This window comes from Argiope bruennichi, chromosome 8 (genome assembly GCF_947563725.1).
Source record: "Argiope bruennichi chromosome 8, qqArgBrue1.1, whole genome shotgun sequence".
Lineage (NCBI taxonomy): Eukaryota > Metazoa > Arthropoda > Arachnida > Araneae > Araneidae > Argiope > Argiope bruennichi.
Genome location: NC_079158.1, coordinates 88,928,186 through 88,956,132, shown reverse-complemented (window position 1 = coordinate 88,956,132; position 27,947 = coordinate 88,928,186). Strand labels below are relative to the sequence as shown.

Genomic DNA, 27,947 nt, shown 5'->3' with positions numbered 1-27,947 from the left:
TTGCATTAAGTGAATATATCTATCATTTGCTAATGTAACATATTATTAGTCTGTAACTCTGTATGCAGTAATCCATTTATATGTTTAAATGACCTATTGTAACGTAATTGTGCGTTCAATTACTATGACACAACAATTGCTTTAATGAGTCTTCCAACCTCCTTTGAGGGCAATAATGAATAAGTAATTTACTAATTTATGGAAATCTCATATTCTTTATTCTAGAAGTAATTTTAAATGAAATTAGTTCTCTCTTTTCTAATTTATCATATTCGCAATTCTTTCAGATTTAACCATTATAAGAATAAATAAAGCTTTCCAGAAATAGTTTAACGTCTCTATCAGAGGATATGAAAAAAACTGGATTAACATTTGTTTGAGTTATATCCATCTTATTTGAATCCCATTGGGAAATGTATACTTTATTAAAAAAATTATTTCATATTTTCAGTGATGCTTCCATATTTTTCAAGAGCTTCTGGTCATCGCTCAATAATAAAAATAAAACTTACTAAATTAATCTATTTTTTTTTATGTTGGTCAATTTAAAAATTCTGAATTATATATTATGTAAAATAATGCCATTTTCCGCATAGCAAGTGAAGAATATCATAATAGCTGAGTGGGTAGACCGAATTTCATCTACTTTAATTGTGTATAACGCAAGGACGTCTTTCTTGATTACTAGCATTCAGTCTAAGAGAAAGTAAAACTGATTGATCCATAACGATTAGGCACCAGTTCATGAGTCTCTCCTGATTCCGAATTTTTTGTCAAAATATCAAACTTTGGTATGAACACAATGAGCTTATGCCCCTGATCTCGTTATATGTGAATTTTTTTCTCATCGGTGAATTTAGCTTAAGGGGTTCTCTAATCTCGAAGAACTGTCATTGAAAACAATAGTAGAAGGCTTGTAATCCGCATTTACATCGAAAAAAAATTGCTTTCTCAGTATAAGTACTTCAAAGAAAATATAGAATTAATCAGTTCTTCTTATATACATTTTATTTCTTTGGAAGAATATGAACCCTGAACTATTCAAACGTAATCACAACCAAACTATTTCCGTCCCGTCCTAATGTGTACGGAATAATAGAACGATCTGTACAGTGCCACAGCATTAACCACGATTGTATCGCAAGGACAGTCGTAGCCATGTTTATAGCCCCACCTGTAAAAGTCACGACCTCTCATCTATGGGCATACCCAACCATAACCCATTAATATGCCCACCGGGAGAGCGAGAACCAATCATCATACTAGAAGTTTCCAATTTCAGGATATAAATAGAAAATTGGGAAAATTTTATGGAATACGGAATTAAAAACATGACTTTTATTTATATTTAAAGACATAAATAATAACAATCAAATTTATTTCCTTATGTGGCATGGAACTCTTGTTTGTTTTATTTCATTTGTTAATGGCAAATGAGGACGCACCCAGCAAAATATAAGAACGATTTTGTTAAAAAAAATATTCATCTGGGCTGAGTGTCACTTCTCTTTTTTATGTAATACAATAAGGGTGAAACTGAGTTTTCCTTCCATACGCTTAATCTGGTTTTCAGACATCGAACATTTCCCACTCTACTAATTTTTCAACGAACGATCATTCTATTAATTTCTATTCATTCTATTCATTTCTATCATTCTATTCATTTCTATCATTCTATTAATTTCTATTCATTCTATGAATTTCTATCATTCTATTAATTTCTATTCATTCTACTCATTTCTATTCCTTCTATTCATTTCTATTATTCTATTCATTTCTATTCATTTCCATCATTCTATTCATTTCCATCATTCTATTAATTTCTATTCATTCTATTCATTTCTATCATTCTATTAATTTTTATTCATTCTATTCATTTCTATTGTTCTATTAATTTCTATTAATGAATTTCAAATGTTGTAAAATATTGAAATAAAAAATATAAACCTCTTTCGGCAAATTTTAAGTGAATGAAAAATAATTTCAGAATCAAAGTTTTACCTTCTTTGTATAAATAGTTGCAACATTTCTCTAGATATACAGCGGGGTCGATGAAATTCCATTTTCTATTTTTTATTTCTTTGAATTAATAAAATACAGTAAAGGCTACTGAAGTTGATGTATGTTTTATACAAGCATTCGGTTATTCTTGCTCTGCCAGCTGATTTAAATACATATTTATTGTGGAAATTAAAGATTGGCCTGTTCATTGTTTTTATCATTTTCGGCAAATGAGTGGATTTTATTAATATATGTTCAATTCGTTATTTAGATATCCCCGATGCTCCACAGAATTTGGAAATTCACGATGTAGCTAGCAGAAGTGTCCGTTTAACGTGGCAGAAGCCCTTTGATGGAAATTTTCCAATTACTAGGTACACCATAATGTGGAGACAAACTGATGGTGAGTAAAATAGTCTTTTTCCTCTTTCATCCTGTTGAATATAATAATCTTTCTAACTATTCAGGGGGGATCGATTGACATAATTTAATGGTTTTAGTTAAAATAAAATATCATCTACATTCAGAAATTCCTCCACATTATCATACAGCTGCTGTTGTATCAGAATGTAGTAGAGAATTGCGCCTAATTAATCGACAATCTCAGGACCGGATGTTATGTTCAGTGCTGGGAAGACAATCACTTTATTTTTATTTTTGAAACTTATAACATGTCGTTTTAGGAAAAATTATATGCAAATTTAATTATATTTCTATCATTACAAATTCGCTATAACAGAATATGAACAATTGCAAATTACTAAATCCCTTTTTAAATCAATACTAATTCGTTTGTCTTATTTCGAAGAATACAACTATAATTATATACAATAACTTAATTGGCAAATTAATCAATTAACAAAGTTTGGCTTTTTTTTATCCTAAAAGCATTTTTTCAATATGAATTATTAAATCCGTTAACTTTGCAAATCCTGTTTCCAACAGAAAAATTTTTTGAATTCCTTACAAAACTCTATACGAAGATACATTAAAACTCAATTTCATGTACAAACTGGTAATACTAATAACGTATGACAGATCATGTACAATGATTTAAAAGTAAATATAACTTCATGTATAAGTGTTTTGTACCAATAAAATATGATGGCAAGTTTGACATGCCAGATTTTGGTATAATCGGTGTAATTAGTGAATTTTGTATTCAACATGTAGAGAAACATACTGTTTGTGAAAAAATTTGAAGCTTTCTAACTTTTTTCATATGAAAGGTAATTATTGATTAGTGATTTCCATGATTTTGAATTAAAAAAAGATTATATACTTTTGACGGTTATTCATTACAAATTTTAAACAAAGGAAACCGTGTAAACAATTACAATATTAATTGTCATTTAATAACGGACGCTATAAAAGTAACTTTAAATAGGATATTTGGACTAAAGGATATGGTACAGAGTTTTCGCTCACATCGGCTAAATCTTAAAAAATTCTCTTGACATCCAAACTCATCAATACTGTAGGGTTACTTGATGATGAGTTATCGCCCTTAAAAAATCACAATTTGGCGCTGATATCGTATTGTGTTGTAAGGCTGGATATTTTAAGGATTTATTCATTCTATTCACTTTCACTTACTCATTTTTGCAAGTATCGAATGTCAAACTGTGGGAAACGCTGTTTTATTTATCTCTCTGTGAGTCATAGCCTTATGTTTGTGGGAAATTCTACAGCCATGCGAGCATAAAATCTTATTTCCTGGGAGAAAAGGTATCTGAGTGTTAAATTAATTGTGAGTAACAGCAATTAGTTTGCAAAGCTTTTTTTCTCCTCTTTCCGTGACACTACCGTCACAGAAGTTAACAAATGAATAGATTCAGCCACGCCCTTTCAAATCCGTCACGCCTCTACACTAATCATCGACTCTGATTGGATATACTCAGAGTGTTCTTTACTGTGTCACATGAGACTTAAGATAAATGTCGCATTTCCTTAGTTTAATTTTGTAATCTAAAAGTAAGTACAGTGGAAGTGTAATGATTAAGCAGAGAGTTGTTAAAACGGGAGTAAAATTAGTAGGAAAAAAAAAAGATATAAAAAGAAAAAAAAATATTATGCTCAAGGGGGGGGGGGACAGATAAAATTAAATTGTAATTTTTGTATCATATTGTATTTGAAATTTAACAGAATACCTGTAAAATTATTTCCTCAGAATGATGTTTCAAATATAAGAGCATTTTCTTAAATATTTATCTTAAATATTTATATTAAAATAAATATTGCCGAAATATTTATCTCTAAGAATTCTTATAGACAATGAGTAATAAATTAAAATAGATAAAAATTGATTAATGGAACTATGCATTTAATTTTTTTTTTATTTGGTGAATTTCTTAAAAAGGGATGGGGGTGCAGACAAAGTAAAATCTGGTATCTTACACTCCGTCGTTTTTTTTTTTTTGTTGTTGTTGTTGTTGTTGTTTTTTGTTTGTTTGTTTAGATGAAAATCGTTATGGGTGATTTAATCAAAAGGAAGTATTTAAATTCCTCTAAAATAATAATTGCTGTTCTATATTCATCATTAGATGCTCTGCCATAAATTTTAAACTTCATTCATATATAGTTTGTTTCTTATAATTCACAGCATATGTAACTTGAGGATCGTTGGAATTTATAATTATTTGTTCAAGGTAGAAATCAATGGTTTCAACTTTTAGAAGAAAATGGTCACAAACAAGTATAAAGAACAATAGCAAATACAATATAATAGCATTTTATGACAAATAACGTAATAACATTGAATGGTATGTATTGTATAAAATAGTTTAATTCCAGCTATCCAAATGGAGTGTTTAACCTACTACGGTACGTGAAAGGAAAATATGTCCTGGAATTTTAATGAAATTTATTAATGTAAATTCTTCTTCATTTTTCCCCAAGTGTCATAAATTGACTGATTTTAAATAAATCCTCACATTCCCAGCGCAACATATTTCTAAAGAATCTCACTGCCATGTTATTTATCCTATTCACCTGTTATGTCCAAAGGTTAAGAACACCTAAGTTCTAGCACTCCGCGACACTCCATTCAAATTGGCAAATCGAAACGAAAACATTAAGCCCAATAGGTAATGATCCAAAGATGACTCAGAATTATATGTACACACATTGTCATAATATAATTTTCTCTGGTTGGAAACTAAGCTAAAACAACTACTATAGTTAAAGTTAAAGAACAGAATTAAATTAAATTTATATGCAAATTAGAAAAGGGAAGGGTGAATTAAATTCCTAAAAAAAAAAAAAATTGCTAATGCTAATGCAAGAACAGCGCACTGAAAATGCAATACTTTGATTAATAATAGTATATTTCTGTGAATTTTTTACTGTATGCCTGTATGTGAATTTTTTTATCATTTTAACATTGTTGGAATTTCACAGAATTCCATTTGCGTGCATTCACTATATTTATTTGTTTGAATGCTTTCATTCTGACAGCGCCTAAATGTTTCATGTCGGTGAACTTTGTTACTATTTTTCTTTTATGTTTTTTTTTTTTTTTCATTTGTTTTAACTGCAGATACCTCCAAAAAACAGAAATTTATAGCCCCTCCGACTATTGGATAACTAGTCGAAATCAGTACTCTTCAATGCTACCCCTTTATCTAAGTAGTTGTTTCTTTACTCTATATTCTACTACTGGCAGTGCATGCATTAAATTGAAACACCTGATTCTGAAAATTACGCCACTTCAATTATGGGTTGGAATCTAATATTGTTGTGTAAACAGAGGAGAATATGAAATCATTTGTTACGTCTTCAATAATATTTCAGAACCTTATTTTAAATATACATGCATATGTGTTGTTGTAATTATAGGCTTTCGTTAATTAAATTTGTTCTGCAATATTCAGGACTCTATTCTGCATTATTAAGAAAATTGCACTTCACAACTGATGACCATTTTATGCTATTATGGCAAAATAAAGGTATCTTTGTGATTTTGTGGTATTCTCTGGTTTGAAGATGGATGGCTACTAGTTTTGAGTTCGTTTTTATGGAGCATCCGTCAGGAGCATCTGTTTTATGGAGCATCTGTAGTCTTTTTTATCATTGAAATGTTCCGAAAATGTCTGAATTGGGTGTGGCAACAGATGCCATCTTGCTCAATTTATTATATTTGAATGATTACAAAGACCTTGTGATAATCCATGTTTGGTTACTTTGTGACAAAACCTTTTCAATAAAATTTTACAAATTGTACAATTATACACAATGGTTTTTTTTTTTTTTTTTTTTTTTTTTTTTTAAGTTTTTGTGGGCTGTAAGACAAGAACAGAAAATAAAATGAATTCATTACCAAAATTTACGTACAAGCACAATTACTTTTCGACATAATCGTCTTGAAAATCCAGGCATTTGTAATACCGAACAATTAGGTTTCCTACAGCCTTTTTAAAAATAGTTGCTATGAGTGGCGTGAAATGAACCCTTAATGCTCCTTTGAAGATCCTTATTAATCTTGAATTATTATTTTGGCATCTTATCTAGTTCATCAAAAATCAGAGAAGAGTAGAAAATCACTCTGCTGTAAATCATATTTTTCATTAAGGGAGAGAATGGTGCAGCACTGTCGCAATAGAGGATGCTGTTCACCGAATTGATCAAATAGTTCGAAAGAAATGGAGGATGCTGCAATTCCTGACAAACTTTCTATTGTTCAAATGGTCAACAACTATTCCAAGATTGCGAGTTTATGGAGTCAATGTGCAAACATTCCTGATCCATATTCCATCTTTAAAAAAAAAAAAAAAAATGTAAAGGAATTTCCAAACTAATGAGGAGTGATGAGGCAAATAACCTGTCATTACCGAAAACGTTTTTCAAAAAGTATATAGGAACTTATAATTTTCAAACTAATGAGGAGCGATGAGGTCCATCTCATGTCACTGCAAGAAAAGTTTTTCAAAAGTTATAGGAAACCTGATTCACTGATACAGATGCCTGAATCTTCACTGGGATTATATAAAAAAATAATATGATAGTACATAAATTTTGATATTAAATTTATTTAGTTTCTTTTTTTATGGCCTATAGGGACCTTAAAAAAACCCACCTGTAATTTTTTAATTTTTTTTTTAATTTTCAAATTTTAAATTTAGGTAAAACCATTGGTGGACCTCTTCATGTTCCTGGAAGTGAAACCACCCTCATCATTCGAGGCCTGAGACCCAAAACCCGTTACTTCTTCAGGGTGAAGTGCGAGAACTCTTTAGGAGAAAGTCAATTTGGAGCCGAAGTAGCAATCACGACATTGGAAGAACGTAGGTATAGAGACTTTTGCATGTTCCTCAGGTCTAGAAATCTCCGAGGAAATTTTTTTCATTTCTTTTTCTTGTTGCTTCGTCTTTTTTTTTTTCCCCTTTCTTACCAGTTATAGAAAAACCGTCTTAATTTCGATTAAAATCATATTGACTTAAATAAATGAAAAAGGAGGAATTTTTTAAAATTTTTTTCTCCCGGGTTTATTACATGCTTGCCGAGAATTACAACGTTCATTTTAGAGAATATTTAAAGTTTGTGAATTAGTCGATTATGAAAACTTTTAATTCCTGATTAATCATTACATTAATCCAAAAATGATATTTAGCATGTCTGAAGTTCAAAATTAACCAATTAATGCCTTTGGGCTTACCATAGGTTTGTTATAGATTTCGCTGCTGTTGTATGAGAAAAATTAATAGACTAGCATAATATTTTCTTTTTAAAACATTTCTATTCAGTTGCTATATTTACAAATTTTCTGTTCCCCGTCACTTTAAAAATATACTTAATAAATAATAAGTAGGTAAATAATTAATTTTATTATTTATTTACCTACTGTGATGTCTTAAAATATATGAATAAATAACTTTTTTCATGTGTATGTACGTGTCTATGAGAAATCCATTTCGGCATAAATTAGTACTTTTACTCAATATTAATACATTTCAACCCATGTATTGAAATGTTTGTTCGCTACAATCAGAAAATAGTGATCAATTAAATATAGAAATAGTTGGCAATTGGGTTTAATTTTTTAATGAATAAACATGCCAACATTAAAATCAGTGAAATAATTATGTTTAAGATGTTTCTGGACGATTAGTATAGCTTATTTCACGCTTTTATTTTAGCACTATTTCAGAAAAAAAAGTAATAATAATAATTTTTTTAAGGAAAATTGTCTGCAAAATTGTGGAGGAATGAAAGCATAAAATGTATAGTTTTTTAAATCTTTGGCACTATTTGGACACTTATATATAGTATTACATAACAAGATTTTTTAAAAAATAAATTTATTAGAAAAATGTGATGTGTATGGAACTTGCAAATGAAACAATATATTTATGGTATAAAAAAATGCCATTCGGGAGTTTTATCAGTTTTTGAAAAAGACAACGGAAAAAAAAATCACGTTTAAGTCCTCACGACTTTCTGAAACATTTTTTCCTTCCCAAATCGAAAGTGACGAAGGAATATGTACCAAAGCTTTAGATTAGTATTCGGTGATGAGATACTTTAACATGTAATCAAAGGGAATCACCATCACAAAGCTCTTAGGACTGCTATCTTTACTACTGGACTGGATAGTTTCTAGATTACAGCTAGTATTGATCGAGGATAACGCATGATTTGATTGCATCGGGTCATTTGAGACTTGAGCGGATGGGTTACTAAGCAAGGATATTTTGTCCTTGAGGGCTGAAACTTCATAAGAGCCTGTCCTTTGATTAACAAAGATTCTCGATCAGGATCGGATTTCCGTATACTGGCGGTGCCCTTTGAATAGAGAAGTCAAAGGGAAATCATCAAAATTAAGGTTTGCTGTAATGAATCGACGTTACAGAGTGCATCGGATATTGCTAATAAAGTACTAAACTACACTCAGACTCAATTCGAGTTAGTTGTTCAGTTAGCTATATCTAGTGGAGTGACAGGTTAATGATACGGAGGGTTGGAATTTAGAACATTTAAGTTGATTAAAAAATTTCAATGATAAAATTACGTTTTTGAAAAAAATAATAACGTACAATTAAGAGTTTTGATTTTTAAAGATGAGGATAAAAATGATCTTAATCATTTTATTTAAATGTTTTATGGAATGAAGATCACAATGGCTTTAAAAAGGTCACTAAAAATGTTTAAAAAACTGTTGTCTATTATTATTTTATTTTTTGTGATTTCAGAACTCAAAATCTGTTATTTTTCATTTAGACTAAAGTATGATATTGAATGGTATAGCATTATAAAAGGTAGTATTAACTGCAATGGAAGATAAGAACTGATTCATTACAGCTTGATATTCCATGTTATTTTCATTTGAATATTCAAAATTCGGTTATAACCTAATAAGTAGAAATTGTAAATTAAAATGCACATAAAATTTCAAAATAGGAAAAAACACATCTTTATATTTGCTTATTATTTTTATTATTTCTCCAATAATACATTTCCAAATCCAGGTGAGATATTTACATATACGAAGTGCTTCAAAATTCTTTATGCAAACTTTAAAAATGTTTAAAACATATCTAGAGAAATAAAAATTAGTACACAATGTATGAGCTCAAGCGGTAAAGTACTAGTGAGAATTTTTTTTTTATGGTCTGAAATGATGAAAATAAAAATTGAAAAAATGAATAAAAGGAAATAGAATAATATAAGGAATTTGTATATGGAATAAGTTACTGAACTAGTTAAACAGGAATCTGCCAACAATGAAGCAGACTTTTCACCATTGAATTGGAATAAAGAATTGGCATACAATGCCGTTCTTTTCTCAAATTCATAAAATGATTTTTTTATGGGACCTTAAAAAGGAAATGTTTCTGTGACAAGATATGCAATCCTGATAACAAAATATTCATCATAATCAGTGGTAAAGTCATTTGAAATGAACATCCTTACGAAAAATCTCGGGGAAAAGTTTACATTAAATAACCTCACCAGATACTCGATTGCGCCGTTTTTAGTAAAAAAGGCCTTCAAGCATCAGTCATTAAAGTCAGAATCATGCAGTGTGTGATAGTTAATGCTTCCTTAAACATGTTCTATCTCTTCTTAAAGTTTGTGTTTTAATCATATTTAAGTACAATTTACAGGTAAATAGTTTCACTTTGCTCGGATGACACGGCATATATTTCAGTTATAATATTTTCTTATACAACAATTTTATTTTGTTTACATTACATGGAACAATAACATATTTTTATAACTAAAAAAAGTAACAATGATCAGGCTATGAAAAATTAACAAATATTGTTTCTTCATTAAACTTCATTCACTGTTTAGTAAAAATACGTATGGTATTCAAAATTCCTTAACTATGGATGATAGTATGAATGGAAGTTATTCATGTTATTTGAAAGGTTATTTAATTGTTATTGAATAAATGACAGGCAATAGGTAACCATTAAAAGTTTGTGTGCATATCGGTTGTTTAAATCCATAGTATATATACTTATTATACATTATGTATACTTATACTAAAATATATATATATATATATATATATATATTTTAGCTTATTCTTAATGCTAGTAAAATGTAATCATATCAAACGTAATAAAAAAAACATTGAATGTAACTAAGTATTAAATACGGAAGAATTAAAGATCCTATAAAAATATATTTACAATAATTATTCAGTTTTAAGTATAATTACAAATTTATCATAAGTGTCTTCTCTCAGATCTCCAAAATCCCAAATTGCAATTGTTGAGATTCATTATACATTCCGCAATCGTACAATCTATTAATTTTTTTTTGGAATGATGTGGATATTGATTACCATTTAACGTAGTTTAGGCATCAGGCGGTTAAAATATAAAAACTTTTATAAAGAAATAATTTTAAAAATAAATATCTGTTGCACACCTTTCAGGCAGCACAGTGTAAAACAAGCTGATAAATATAAATATGGTACGATAAACAACCACAAATGTCACTGGAATAATGCAGTATTTCCAGTTGAGAAAATTAAAGAAAAGATTAATTTCAGTGGCCAATCAATTAATCCGCAAACAAAGTATACATTATTTATTTTCAATTTACCTATCACTTTTGTATAATGTAATAATTTGGAATGTTTCACAAGAATATTTTTTATAACTGGTAAATCCCTCTAAATTTGCAGTTGTGCAATTTATTATGTTACATAATTTATATCCTTTGAAAATAATAAATTATTCAGCCTTTATGTCTACCAATGATTATGATATACTTCAGCAATAAGATTCGAAAGAAACGCTTCCTATAAACCTCGCATCAAACTGAACAACTCTTAATTTCATTCGTAAATTGAAAGTTTTCATTTTCATTGCTAACATAATCATTATCTAAAAAAAAAACTAATTTACGGTTGAAATAAAAAAAAAAAAACCCATTTTATCTAGGTAATTCAATAAATTAAGAAAAACGAAATGCTTACAAAATCCAAATTAAAGTCTGTATAAAACAGTCATTTCAATATGCATTAAATTAGTTGTAGTTCCCCGACAATAAAGATTATGATCCAACTTATTCAACAGTAATCTTCTGTGACTAAAATGATTGCCGCAATAACTGTAATTGCAGAATGTATTTGCATTTCAGATTATCTGATATTCTAATTAAACCAAGTTTGCTGTAAACATTCATTTTCCACGAATGTTAAAGGTAAAATGCAGCTCTTTTCTTTGAAAAGAGTCGTAATTATTCAGAATAGCAACTCTAATGACTATGCATTAAATGTCATTCCTTAGAATCGCAACTTTTCTCACACATTGTCCTCGCATTCGCCCCTTTTATTTCAATAGTAATGCTTGCTTAAGTTGAGTCGAACTTCTTAAATTACGAAGAGCATTCTTGTACAGCTACACATCCATCATCGTTACTGTCTTAACTTGAAACTAGAACAGAAGGCTTTGCAGTCCATTATGTCCCAAGCACTCTGTTAACAATGAAATAGAGTTTTATTCAGAAACTTACGTCGCATTCGGAAATAATGGCAAAATACAAAAGCTCCAACTGCGAATGACTGTTTAATGTGTTAAGAAAGAATCGATAATTCATTTAAAATTAAAGGAAGCGATTGGCGGATGATTTTTAAATTCGTAATGATTATTTCGGGAAATTAATGAATTCTTTGAGACCATAAAAAAGTATGCTTGAGTGTTCGCAGATATTTTCAGATGATATGAAATTATCTGAAAATAATATAATTTTTTTTCTCCTTAAAATATAGTAAGGAATCATAGAAAGTTAAAAATTACCATTTTGTGAAATGACACTAACTCTCTTATTCCAATATTTCTTTAAAGGCTAGTTTCTTTTCTACACAATGCCTTTTATCTTTCTTTTTCTAAATTTATCAAAATAAAAGAAAGAATAATTTGATTGGAAAGTAACTAAACTAAAAGTAATTATGCTAGAATACATAGAACTAAAAGAATTCTTTTTTGGGCTTAAATTTCTCCCTCTCTCTATGTCACACACACACACACACACACACACACACACACACACACACACACACACACACACACACACAACACACACACACACACAATATTCAGAGATGTTTCTCTAACCCAAGCGTTTTGCATTAAAAATACATAAATGATAAACTGATTTGATCTGAAAATTTTAAGTTCTCGTAAGTGAGCTTTTGAAGTGGCCATTTTTTTAGGGGGGGGGGTAAGTTGTATAAACTCTGACACAGATCGAAGAAAATTTCAAAATTATGCACTTTATAACGAAAAATTACAGTTCCGGTTCTGTATGTTTATATAGTTTTCACATTATTAATCAATTCTAATGTTAATTTCATATAAAACATTTAATATTATTTTATTTCGTCATTTTTAAAAAAAATTAAACGAGGGTGTAGTTTTAAGTAGAAAGTCAAATGGAAATTAATTCTACGTGTTTTGTAAATCTAGATTTTTTAAAAAATCTTACTGCAATTATAAATTTTTATTTTTTCTTAAATCTTGTGTTGCCGCTTAAAAAAATATCATAAGTAATCAATTTATTTGATCTGAAAACTTTAAATTCATTATCATGACACTTTTAAGTGGCCATTCTTTTTTATCACTAATCAAAATACTGAAACGGTATCAAGATAGAAGAATATTCTCTCCTGATTACTTCCTTTAAAAGGGTAAATTATTAATTATAACTGGAGATTCTGCAAACCATATTACATGATTGTTAAATAGGGAAATAAACAAAGCACATTTACATTTCAATTACTCACTAAAAAAATTATAAAAATAAATAAGAATACTTTACTTTTGAGCTAAAAAAGAAAGAAACACATAATGTTTGATTGTTTTATATGCACATAATTAAAGAATTTCTGCACATATACTGAAAGATTAATCTAAATAATCTAATATCTAGATCTAAAAAAGCTAATTTGAAAATGTCCTCATCGGATTATAGCTAGAAAAAAGAAATCAGAAAAGGATATATAAATCTAAATGCATTGATTTCTTAAAGTAATAGTTATATACCAGTACCACATGAATGTTTAAAATTGCGTTCAAAAACTACAACGGACGGAAATTTTAACGGAAGGTTTATGGACTGTTTACAGTATATAGTTGTAGATTTTTATAAGTAAATGCGGCAGCTATGGATAAATTTGTAATCATATCTTCATTATTGGCCATGTCCTCAGTATTGCACTATAACTGCATCTTGCACAATATGTTTAAAAAACAAAGCTTTCAGATATCCCCACTAAAATTATTTAATTAAAGTTAGCTTCAGCTAATCGAGTTGGGCAATGTTTTATACTACCAAACCTGATTCACCGATACCCGTATATATTTTTTAATGAGTACCATGGAAAAATTGACTAAGACCTCTTCGTAATGGAACCACATTTCTCACACCAAGATTACAGAATTTTTTATTCCACAAGTTTTGGAAATTTCCTTCAAAACTTATTCCCTGAATGTTTTCATCTAGAATGAAAAAATGAATCTCCTCAGCTTGAAAGCGACACTTCTGACTTCTAGATTCTGTAAAATCGAAGTCCCTTCAAAGTCATCAGTCAAAGTCCCATATAAATGGTAGTGAATCACTTTGCCTAATATTTATATGTGTTTGTGTATGAGTATATGTGTCTGTATGTGTTTGTGTGTGAATATATGTGTATGTATGTGTTTGTGTCTTTGTATGCCTGTGTGCTAATAATAGAAGATTACTGGTAAATTATGGTTTGTAATCTTCAACAAATATGATTACTACAATGAAATGACTTTCAATATATTAAAATCAGATATGTTTTCATGTTATTAATTTTCAGAAGTTATTCAATTTTTTATTATGATAAGAGTATCTTTAAAAAGTATGAAAGAAATTAGGCATACAGAGTTATGAACTTTTAGCATAGTCATATCAAAATATACGCACTTGCAGAGGATCTGTGCTCTCACATGAATAAAAACCATATAGAAATAAGATTTAAAAAATCTCTCATCTATGAAACATAATACAATGTCCAAAGTTAATATTGTACTAAGGAAAATGATGCAATTTATACAGATAAGGAATATTGCATCATGAAATTATCCACATACTTATGTTAGGAGAAATAATAAGTAATAATGATAAAATATTAGGCATTTTCAGATTCATCATAAATTCTGTTATTTAATTGGAAAAATGCAGGTCGCAAGAAACTCTAATATAGAGAAGAAAATATAATAAAATAACCATTATAAACAACCTCTCAAAAGTAAGCAAAAAAGGAAAATTCTCCAAAATTGAAATTTGTTTTTGATATTTTTTGTCACACTGGTAAGGTATTTTGTAAAATTAAATGCTTCTGGTTTACTTTCTAGCGCCATCAAGTCCTCCTCAATCAATCAAGGCCATTCCAGTATCGTCTAAGTCTGTTAATGTGACATGGCAAGTAAGTTTTTCTTTTAAATTTTGTATTTGTACAATCATGTTGATTCTCTTAAGTTTTAGGAACTAAAGTAGCTCCTGAGGAAAAAATAAAATTTGAACACCGGCCAACTAGTTAATTTAGTTTAGTTTGAAAAAATTTCATTTCTTAGTTGTGATGAAGTATTTGGTGAGGATAAAGATCGATCTCTTTCAGAAATTTGTTTTTAGCCTAAATTGTTGCATTACAGATTTAAACTGTGAAAAAATGGAATTGCTTAATAATTTAAATTATGTTAGATTGATTTTTTTAACAAGAAAAATAGATTTTTTTTGAAAAAAGTAAAAAAATAGGCAGTTTTATGAAATAGTATTAAACTATTTAATTTAGAAATATTAATACATACTAAATATAATATTTTCTTGTAAGTATCAATGCAATATGATACTTAAGAAATTATGATAGCATAATAAAAAATGTACAATTTTGCTACAATCTACCTATATATATATATATATATATATATATATATATATATATATATATATATATATATATATATATATATATATATATATATATATATATATATATATATATATATATATATCAAGTATAAGGAGGATATAAGTATAGTATATATCAAGTAATAAGGAGGATGACATGAAGCGAGATATAATAACAATAGAAGTAACAAATTTTATAAACAATTTTTACGTTTAAATTTTAAATACGGTAAAAATTGGCAATTCAGATTCTTTTATCGAAAACAGTTTTTTAATTGTAATGGTTTTTTTTTTGTTGTTGTTGTTGTTGTTTTCCTGCTTAGCTTTACTAGGCTACGTACTGTTTATATTAACAGCGCGAAATTACTGAAAATTGTAGCTATTATTACTAGGAAAACCCCATCCGAATCTTGTATCTTTTCTTTTAACTTCCGAATATGTAAAGGTATGGCAAAGGAGTTCTATCTATAGAGAAAGAAAGAAAAAAATCTCAATCGTTCTTTGCATATTTTTCTCAAAATTTTAATGTGTTTTCTTAAACTGCATTTTCGACAGCGACTGATTTTGAGAAGAAAATTATCAAAGTTGCAAGAACCCTCTTCTTGTGGGCTTGGGTCTTGTATGTCACCCATCTTCATCAATATTTATGAGATTTTGTTATTCTTCTGTCTTTTACGTCAAGTCTTACATCTTTAGGGCAAAATAAATTAGAAAAGAAGAGAAGAGAGAAGTTAATAAAATTTTCACTTATTAAATTCTTCTATGAATTTAAGAAACAAAACTTTTAATTAACCTTATACTTTCTTTTAGTTGACCTGCCTATTTCGCAATTTTTTTTGGGGGGGGAGGTGAATAGAAGGAGTTTAGAGGTTAATGGAAAAGTCTTAAAAGCCCGGTGGTTTTAAGACTTTTAACAAAGTTTTTTTTTTAATCGTTACCTTTCTTTTTCTATTGAAATCATAAAAATATCTCTGATGAAATTGAAACCATAATAGTTTCTCTAGCAATTCTTTATCATTATTTTTTTCAATGTTAAAAAAAGTAGCTAAACCATAATTAATGAAAAAATTGCATTTAATTTTTATAAATGAACTTAGTTATAATTAAAAAGAAATAATTATTGGGTTTTTTTTTCCATAATTTTCTTCTTAACTTATACAAGAACTACCAGTTACTTTATACCAGATTTATAATTTTATACCAGAGGTATATAAACTATGCAGAATAATAACAATAAAATTTCGTTTTATACTTGAATAAATTAGTGCTTGATGTAATATGTTAAAATTTAACATATTTCATCAGGTTCGATATATTAATCGAATGATACCTTTTCATGTCCAAATATTTCAATAAATCTTCCCTTTTGTCCCTTACGCACTTATAAAAATTTCTAGGTAAAATAAAGCATTGGATTTTTATTTCCATAAACAATGATAAATGTTTGCATACAGATATTTTAAATATAAATTTACAAAATTTAATATATTTTGATAGAATTTGGTACACTTGCTCTCTAAAAGGTAAATATCAACTGTTGAGGTATAAAATTTCCAAATATGTCAATTAATCGAAAATTAAAGAAGTTCTATTCACCTATCAGCTTTGTAGTTCAAGGATAATATTATACAGATGGTATCTGAAACTTAAAAAAAAAGTGATTTTTAATGATATGGGTTTTATTTTCTTTAGTCTTTTCCAATTTCAATAATTTTTCAAAAATTTAATTTAATACACAATTTGCAAAAATTGCTTTTGTAGCTATGAGGAAATCCACTTCGACTTTTTTTCTATCAAAGCATCCGTTTCCGTGATTTATTTTAATGTAAAAATTAAAACTTTAAAAAAAAAATCGAAAAATTACTTACTTTGGAAATTAACTCCGAAGTAAGATTCCTATTTCCAGTTTTTTTCGTATTACATACACTTTTTAATTCTCATTCTTAGTAATATTTAACAAACAGATTCCGTTAAATTCGCATTTTCAGTCATATTTAAATAATCAGAGAAAATTTTAATTATATGCAGTGCATGGTAGCATTTCATAATCACGAAAGCCAATATGCTGCTGGTCATTTAGTCTCAAAAGAATTTAAAAAATGATTAAAAATTTTAGATTTTGTATTATATTTAAGGCAAAACTTCTTTATGCTAAAATTCCATACATTGCATTGTACATTCTGTTTATAAAATTTCTACATTCGGTTCCTTATATTAATAGTATGATTGCTTTTCTTCTTAGTTAAAAACAACGTTTTGATTTCTCTTTTAAAAAAGATCGTTGTAGATTTATCATTTTTGAAAGATGGAATAGAAATTTAAGAAATAACATATTAACTATAGGTTTTATTTTCTAATAAAAATATGTAGAATGAACCTTAGAATTAAGAATAAGCGGTGCTTAATACTAACTTTTTCTGAAACTGTTATTATAAAACAAAATTCTTAGCTTTTTAATTAATATTTACTAATTAAGAAAAGGAATTATTTTCATTTTTTAAAGATAATTTTCATTTTTCCAGAAAGAAGATAGATTTTGTTTTGAAATTCGCATAATAAAATCATTTAGTTTGTCCATTTTTTTAATTTCTTTATTTTTATATAATTACTCAAGGGTTATTTTACATTAAATTAGTCGGTTTCCAAATTTAATTCCTAACAAAAGATTACTGGAAAGCGAAGGCATTGCTTTTCAGAAATTCAGTAATAAATATTTCATTCTCTCTTGTTATTTCTACTTGTAAGAACAAATAAAAATAATGTTGTAGTGTTAAATATTTATTACATCTCAGAATTAGTTATTAAATTATGATTTCAGTAGTTTGTTTTATTCAATTCCATATCAGCAAAAGCAATATATTGAGTAATATATTTACTGAGCTCACTTCTTAACCTAAATAATACTTGCCATTCTAGTTTCTCTTTCAGGGGGAGTTGTTGAAGTAAATACAAGTTCGACTTCTAAAGACGTTTAGGAGTTGTACGATTCACGCGTGAATGGATACAGCCATACAAAAGGCGTGGCTTGTACCACCCCTTGTTTACTGAAAGTGACAGGACTTCTTTATAGGTTTTCTTTTCACCAAATGGCCGTCTGTACATTTCAAGCAGCAAATAAAATCGTTAGTTCCGATATCCACGTTCGCTCGATAGGTGTAAACGTCTCCCAGTGAAAAGTAGTAAACAAGATTATATTTTTTATATAAATCAATTCAAGGAAGGCGCGTTTTAGATGGAAATTTTCCTTTTTTTTACTAATTTACTTAACATTTTTTAGAGATAGTCCTGTTATTTAATAGCCGGAGTTATTTTTTTCTGATGGATTTTAGTTATTTCATTTAGTTATTAATTCATTTCATAACTATTCCAAAATTGTATATTTCTAGAAATGAATTAGTTTAATTATCGACAATTATTATGTAATGATACCGGTAAAACATAATATATCATCAATTATAATATAACTGAACTTCAATAATTGCTCCGTTAAATTTAGTTAAATGACAAATTTTAATTCATCAAAATAGCCATTATTTGTTTTATTTTAATTATTTAACTCAAAATGCGAATATTTGATTAATTATACAAAGCTAATTACAAAAAAGAACAATGGAACAAACAACTTTTTCGCATACTCTTTAATAAGGATGTATTATCATAGAAAGGCATACAATAATTATAGAATATTAAGTTTTTGCTTGAATTTAACCTTTTTACTGAATTTATCGTATGATTCTCGGCGAGTTGTTTTGGCGACTAATATCTAACAAGCGGAACCGAATTTGCTCGTTACACTCGTTTTTCTCAATTGATTGAGGCAAAGATTTGACACAAAACTGCACTTGTCACAAAATCCCATACCAGATATGATAAATTTAAGTCAGTGGATTTTTGAATGATCAATTTCACATGATTCTGAAAGTGCAGAACGACAGAGAGTCAATGTGTTGTTGGTTTTCCTGTCTCAAAATTTGATAGGTGTCTATTCTATAGATGTTAAATCTATGTGCCAAATCTTATCTATCTACATCCCTTCCTTTTGTAGTTATTGTGTTAAAAGAATCGAGCAAACGGACTTTTGAGATTTTACTCACAATACCTCCAAATATGTTTTAAAGCCTATATATCAAATTTCAGCCGTCCAGCCCAAAACGTTTTTGAATTATCTTTGTCACAGACAGACGAACATTTTCCAAAAATGTGTTTTTCGAACTTAGGGAGATCTAAAACATGGAAATTTGTCAAAATCTCGTGTTCGAATTCACATTTTTTTTATTTCTCTGTACAACGCATATGAGTAAGTAAAAATAATTTTACTTACTGCTATTATATATCATTGTTCAGTGTGGGATTAAAAATGTTATTAAGCCGACTAATATTCGCCGTTTTTTATTTGTTTATTTTAGATTATGTTTTGCAATAATGGATGTTTATTAAAATTCAATTAAAGGAAAACATATCTGTGCTCAAATTCCCATTTTGTTCCTTCCAATAAAAAAGAAGTAAAAAATGAATATTGTAAAGTATTGGGATGCTTTCTGATTGGATGATATTTACTGCAAAATTTGAAATAAAATTCACTGTCCCAGTTAGCCTGCCATTAAATGATTCTTTTGACTTACTAATATAATAGTACCTATTTTTATTTTTTTATCTACATTTGGGAATAATATTAGTTAAAAAAGGTCATTTTGAAAAGCATTGTTTAAAAATTTCTAAAAGGAGTTATTCATTGGTCTTTAATTTTAATCGTTTCCTTTTTATGAATGTCTTTACGTGCTTCTATTCCTAATAGATATCTAAAAATAACTTTTAATGGTAATAAAAGGCTTTATTTTTCTCCGCTAAAAAGTGTTTTCGGAGGGGAAAACAATAATGAAAAAACCTCAATAAAAATGCCGTTTATTAATTCATGTGGCATCGATTTCTACACAGTAGCGGATGAAAATTTTAATAAAATTTGATGCATAAAATATAAATAAGTTAAAAATGTCTATAAGGTAAATACTAATTGCATTGACAATTCTATATTAATAAAAATCAAATGTATTTTTATAATACGTGTTTTTCAGTTCATATTATTATAGAAATTACTATGAAACGTTACATTTCGTGAAAAGGAAGAGAAATTATCTGTAATCACTTTGCATTATAGATAAGAATGGGTTGCTGAAATTGTCAATTACCTCTTCTCATGTGCTTGGCGCAGTATGGCCAGAATTGGCTTTTGTGCCATTAAAACTTAACCCCTAATCCAATCTTCACCTTAAGAGCTAAAATATTTTTATTGACATTAAAAAAGCTAATAAAAATTCATAACTAACTTATAAGGAAAAATTTCTTAATCAGAAGATAAATTAGATTTGAAGGATGGAGAAAGAAATAAAAGCTAACTAAAATGGGAAATTTTCGAAAAACTGACGATTCTAAAATTGAGCAAAACTTAATGTATTATTTCTTATTAAACATCATATCATTAAATGTAACTACATTCAATACTAGTCGACTCAGGTGCCAAACTAGTTTACCTGGAATATTTGTTATATTTGTTTTTATATAAATCTTTAGATATAAATTACTGTCCATAATAACCAGGGATAGTTTGACATTAAAATCTTATTTTAAGATCGATTTATTGTGTATACGACTTTTTCTCGGGGAGATAGTCTCAAAACCTCATAGTGTTATTAAAAACGCAAATATCTGGTTACTATAATTTTTTAAAAAATATCGTGGTATGTAACTTCCCTTTTTTATTTGTCTCGTAAATACACGCATATTAAATAGAATCCTTCTTTCTTAACTTCTTTCTAACAATGGAGGAAAAATCAAGTGATTCAATAACATTTGATGAAACTATGAAAAAGGGTAAAATTTCACTGTGACAATGTTATTGCAGGAATTCATTATTGAAAATTAGCCAAAAAATATTTTTAAGAATATAAAAAATTGGGTTTATTAAAAAAGTTTATTTTTGTTTAGTGATATTTTTAGGAGACATCGCGGAAAATGCCAAAATTAGGGTTTAATTTTTAATTAATTATAATTCAGATTAAAATATCGAAAAAGACATCACTTCGGGATACGCATTTTCGCATTCCAAATTATATATGTGCTAATATTTGTATGCTTATGCCAAATTGTCTGGAATGTAGAGCAGAATATGCGCACATATTTATCTGTATTATTAGTATAAGATACAGATTGAGATACTTATTTACATGGTAGAGTTGAACTATGAGACACGACTCAGATTATTGGAGACTCTAAAATCTTTATATATTCTTACAGATTCCGTCGATTTTAAATCTTTTTTGAAGTAGCTTCTGCTGTAGTTATGTTTTTGTGGAAGTAACATAAACACTATAGTAAGGAGATTTTTACTTTTTATACAAACGTCGAGAAGAGTGATTCTGTGATCGAAATTTGCTATGTCACTAAGGTATTCTCACGACTTTGTACCATTTTCCATTTTAGTTGTTTGATTTGTAATTTTGAATAATATTCTCTTTTGATAATAAAGTGTGTGTAAAGTGTGTAACGAATGTGTATGTGTGCTTGTTGGCTCTGTACAGATCAGACAGTTTGGTTTATTTACCGAATTCTGCAAATTTATATATATTTTAAAAAATTAAAAATGGATGGAATAAGCACTTAGGAGAGACTTTTTAGAAATTTTAAGTATAATTTAAATTAAATGAAAAGTAAGCTGAACGTTACAGTCTTTTCGCTATAACCCCCAAATATATTATTTCACACAAATAAATTATACACCCCTGCAAATTTTAAAAATTACCTTTTGAAAGAAACCAATTTAATAAATGTGTGAATTTTAGCAATTTTTAACTTTTTTTTTCTTTTGTTTGACTTCCAACAATAGACTAAATCGTTGCACTAAAGGTTTGAATAATTTACAATGTCTCATCAAACACTTAATCATGTGATTTTCTTTACTGTTGAGAGCTAAAGATGATGGATTTTGTACATTATCGCGAAATTTAGAAGGTAGATGAACTGTATATTTACGTTTTTAATAGGGCTATAATGTTATGGGACTGTCTCGATCAGAAATGTTCATGTACGCGTTAAACAGAACTTAACAAATACAGTTAAAGTAATACGCGTTTAATGTCAAACAATTTGGTGAATCATAAATATGATATTGTCACGAAATTTCCGGGGTTCGTTTGGATAGTGGGAGTTATATGGTGTGGAGAACACTCCATCAGCAGGTGGCAGTAGAAAATGAAACAACGACATTTATTTACACGAAGACACACAGAAAACGATTATCTTCAGCCGAGACGTGCAAACAGCAGCACACAACAAGACTCTACTGCAGACAGTAGCGCACAGTTTAGTTCAGCATTAGCTTGACTCTGTTGCTGCTCCGCTAATCCCTGGATTACCAGTTCTTGACCGTCGATTCCGACTACTCTTCTCTGTCGCTTCCGACTACGACTCTTCAATTCACAACTACTCCCCGGCAGCTGCAGCTCCTTTTATAGGTCTCATGAGGCAAGGCTAGAAACCTCTCAACCAATCAGGAACGTTCGAGGCTTATCTCGGTTCCTAATGGACGGATCGGGAAAACTCTCGATGTTTCGGGTATAATCTATTTTGGCGCCAAAGTCGCTAAATGGTCGCCAAGTTTGTCGCCAAGTTCTGAGACCTCCTATGGAACCAACTATGCTGGGAAGCCGCATCACAGATTCGTAACAATATATAAAAAAATATTTATTTGAAATCAAATATAACCAAAATTGTCAGTGAACCAGCTTGTCATCTGAGATCACTAGTTTAAAAAATGCTTTCTTAAAATCATAAAAATTGTGAAATGCCGTTTTTTATTTGATTTCAATTTCAGCTATTTCCTTGGCTGTTTCTTTTCCATGAAATATAGTTCCAAGGTTTCTACATTTACTTTCATTATATATCTAAAAATAACTGTTAAGAGAAATATAAAACTCAATTTTCCTCCCAGATAAAAAAAAAAAAAACACTTTCAAGAAAAAACGAATTAAGAAAATTTATTGAAAACATCATTTTTTTATTTGTGTCGTAGTCGGCTTTCTATATTGCAGCATAAGAAAAATATCTTTGAATCAGATTTGTAACGGATAAAAATAGGTTGAAAATATCGATTCGAAAAATACTCAGTAACTCTCTCATATAAACTAAAATCAAAATTATTTTTCAAATACATGCTTTTGATACTGTTGACATTATGTATAGAAAATGTTATGACACATGATATTGGTAATTCGTATTATACATGAGAGTAGATTGTCGAAAATAATTGTCTAACATACATAGGCTGACTATTTTTCTAAATTCAGTTACTAAATGATAAGAGGAAAAAAAATTAGAAGGAAGCTTATACTATTGAAAGAAAGAGTAACTTTATGAAAGAAACACTAACTTGAAAGCAAACAAAGTGAAAGCTCATTTACAAGGAAAATTTTTTTGATTAGAAGAAAAAACTAAAGGAAAATAAATTCGTTAACTTTTAAAAAATATTTTCCAATTTTGTAAACGTTTAAAACATAATTGCATTTTCTTTTTACTAAACACCATGTCAATAAATATAAATATGTTCATATATTTATATAAATTTATGTAGCAGAATAATTTTATCAATACATTTAATACATTTTTTTTTCAGTAGAAACTTATTCTGCTGAATTAAGATTTACAAATAAAGAAACACTAAAATTTTTTGATATCTTCTTTCAAAGTTGGATAAATTAAAAAAAATTTTTGAAAAAAATGTTGTTCAAAAAATTACTTAAAATTAAAAGCACACTGAAATGAAGAGATTTTCATTCTTTATCCAATCATGGAGGATAGAACATAATTTCTTTTTAACCCTTTTGTCCCAATTTTTTTCATGATTAAAATTTTAAATTCCATGTAAAAACAGTTATTTCTATGATAACATGTAATGGTTAGATTTATTTACCCAAAAGGGAATGAAGTCTTATCTGCGAATGTATATTAACACTTGCTGCTGAAAGGGTTAATAATTATTTAGGATATTTTAGTTATATAGGGCGCAAATGACCTATTCAGTAATCGAACATGGACCGTTGTCAGGTTTTGTAGAAACTATTAGGCTGCGTGAATTTTCAATATATGCAAGAGAAAAAAAATTACTATAAAATATGATTATATGATAATATTATTTTACCATAAAGTATTGTTACGAGCATTAAATTATTGGAAAGCGTCACAATACGAGGTAGTTGAGTGATGTTTTACTTGGTATTTTAATGATAATATTAGTGATAAAGGTAGAGAAAATGCCTTTTTGTAAGTAGCAGCAATTTTGATGACTCGTTTGAATTTTGCAAACATTTAGAGTAGAAATGTTCTGTTACTTTTTGAAAATTTGCTTTGAGTCTTTGCATTTTCATTCAGAAAGAAGATAATATAAATCGCCGTATATACCAATAAAAAGTGTAATCCTTAGAAATTGAATTTGTATATTTTATAAATAATTTTAATAAAAAAAATTACAAATCAAACGAAATATATTCCTGTAGTACTAGATGGGAATGTTTTTCGTGATGATGATGAGATAAGAAATCTTTTTACTCCTATCGTGTGTGTTTTTTCCTTGTCTCATGATTTGAATATTAAAAGATAATAAGAGAAGCAAAGAAAATAATGAAAATAAAATTCCACCTTCTGGAATGAAATGAAATTCAATTTTTCAAACTGAATTTTGTTCTTTCTAAAAAATAAATGCAGAATAAGTAAGCTTATTTTTATAAGCATTATTATTGAAGAAGGAAATGCAGTTTCTTTTAAAAATTTCGTGAGCATAAATATTGATTGCATAAATTCAAAAGCATTTTGAATCCCGTTCTTGCCATACTCTTCTTCAATTATATTTAAAACATTCTTTTATTTATCATTAATCGGCGATTTATTTTCTCATTTATTTTCTAGTTCTGAGGGTACTGTGTTCCAAACTAGAATATAGAATGTTTTTGAAAATGAAGGATAACAGAAATATTTTCAGAAATTCTTATATGTGTAGGTAAACAAGATAAAAACATGTGTAAAACTCGTGGAATTTGTGGGAATATGATCGTTAAGCTGAGAAGATGAATAAAACAGGACAAATGTTGTTAATACCATGTCAAGGTTTAAGAGTCCACCTGTTGATATGTTGGGGGAGTTTAGATTATGAAATTTTCATTTTCGTCATTTAATCATAGATCAAAATTACAAAATTTGTCTCACAACATTCTCATTCAGTTTCAAAATGAGGCGTTAAATATATTAAGATAACTCCTCGATATTTCCTTTTAGGTATTCTGATTAAGAAGTGATATAAAATATCCTACAAATATTATTAACAAGCTTAAGTAATTATTAACTAAATTTCAAGTTTTAAAACTTTTTTTCTTAAAATACGAAAAAGCTACGTGCTTTTGCGCTTGCGGCAGAAAATATTCCTTTGTTGGAAATAGAGTTGAGAAGAAATATGATTTTCTTGAATTGGGTTTCGTAAACAATTAACCATGATTATCAACGGAATTATGTTTTAAAACTATCGCGAATGACTCACAAAATTTAGCTAGCCCTATAAGCAAGAAATTCGCAAGTTTCGAATTAAAGTAAAATAGTATGGTTTAAAATGTCAAGTGGTTAAAAAAGAACTGAAAGAAAATGTATGTGAAAAATATGAATGTGAAATGAACAGAATGAAGTTCAAGGACTAACAAAGAGACCATGTGCCGATTTTACTCAATGTGTGTCACCCCTCTGCTGAGTAAAATCGTCCAAACTTGACAATCTTGGATTGAAACGTAGATTTTAGATCAGGGAAATATAATGAATTATTGTTTCGTGGTTTTTTAATGAAACATAATGTATTATTTCGTGCATGAAGCAATCCTTTTCCATAGCTTATAATGACCACCAATATTGTCTAAAATCCAATTCATATTGCATTTCGACACTTATTTTGGCATTTTAAATAAGGCTCTTTTCTTTGTAGGAAATCTCATCATTTCTAAATCTTTAATTTTAGAGAACACCAAAAACATTAAGGTTGAAAAACTTTGATTTCAGACAATAAGATTTCGTATTCGACAAATTTAAAGTTACAGAGTTCCGAATTCTTCTCTGCCTTTTCCGAGACTTTACAACTCTTTACAAAATCTCTTAATAAAGCGAAAATATTCTTAATACTTTTAAATAAATATAATGTTCTAATGTTAATCATGTAACGATTGGAATTGAAATCTAAATTCCATTTAATTATGATTAGGATGCATAAGATTCCTCGAATCAAACAGGAATTCATTATTCTTGCATTCTTATCCCTTTAGAATTCGTAAATAAGATGTTGATTATACTTCTTTCTAATTTCCTGAATATTTGGAATAGTAATAACAAATGTACCTGAGATATAAATCAAGATAAAATTCCAAGTCTTTCGGTTAGTTATTTTTCGTTCCACTTTTGAGGGAATAAATAGAAATCAAAATAAATATCTGACTTAAACTCATTTTCCAGATTCTATCGTCGGCTTTACAATAGCAAATTTAATCATTTTCGAATTATGTTCTTTGAAATGCCGAGATGCCGAAATGCTTGATCTTTTTTGTTGAATCCGCCAAATTACAAAGCAAATATGTGTTTAGCGAGGGGTAACGAATATATTGGTTTTTTTTTCGCAAAGCAAAGCAAACATCAGAATAATATCATATCTTTCAAGAAAATATTTTCTCTACTCATTTAACGATCTGATAATTTTGCTGTTTTGTTCAAAATTAAACCAAGATCAAAGATATAGATATATATATATATATATATATATATATATATATATATATATATATATATATATATATATCTTTGATCTTGGTTTAATTTTATATATATATATATATAAACTTTAACACTTTATCTTTTATCTAAAGCATCGTGGCATACATTTTTTTTGTCTGTTACGCCTTTTTCTCTCCAAATTGCCTTAGCCGTTGTTCACTTTCAGTATAAAGATTTTCACATCGCAGAATATATAGCAAGAATATGAACATAAAAGTATTATTGTCTTAATGATGAAAATGAACATTTTGTTTTAGAATTAGCATCCAAGAAAAACGTCAATTCATTTGTCATAATTTAAAAATTGATAAAAAATACGAGTGAAAGCCTAGATGAAACATAATATTGAATTGAATTTCCTTACAACTGCAAAAATTATGCTAGAAATTGAATTGAAAATTACTGAAATTAAATAAAAGCGGTACTTGGAAATAAAACCGACATCAGTCAAAAGTTTAATTTTCAGTTTCGAAGTGGTATATAAATATTTTTTTTTTTCTGAAATAGTATAATCAGAAGTTACAAATTCTTTTTATGCTGATAAAAACCATAACTTTTGATTAATTAGAAAGCTAATGAAAATGTTGAAATCCTTTTCTTAGTATAAAAAGAAAGATACTACCTAAGAAAGGTGTATGTGCCAAATTTATTGTTCTAGATTCAATAGCCTGTGTCAAAGATTACTTTGAACAACGAAATTCCCAAACAGT

The 27,947-nt window shown here is 28.2% G+C and overlaps 1 protein-coding gene across 1 annotated transcript in view; it reads left to right on the top strand.

Moving 5' to 3' along the window:
- The window catches only part of LOC129981306 (cell adhesion molecule Dscam2-like), a 493,597-nt gene that overhangs the window by 300,552 nt on the left and 165,098 nt on the right, over positions 1-27,947 (top strand). The window contains exons 14-16 of the mRNA XM_056092083.1: positions 2,273-2,404; positions 7,122-7,283; positions 14,838-14,908. Coding sequence (XP_055948058.1) covers positions 2,273-2,404; positions 7,122-7,283; positions 14,838-14,908 — 365 coding nt within the window. The remainder of the gene's footprint in view (positions 1-2,272; positions 2,405-7,121; positions 7,284-14,837; positions 14,909-27,947) is intronic.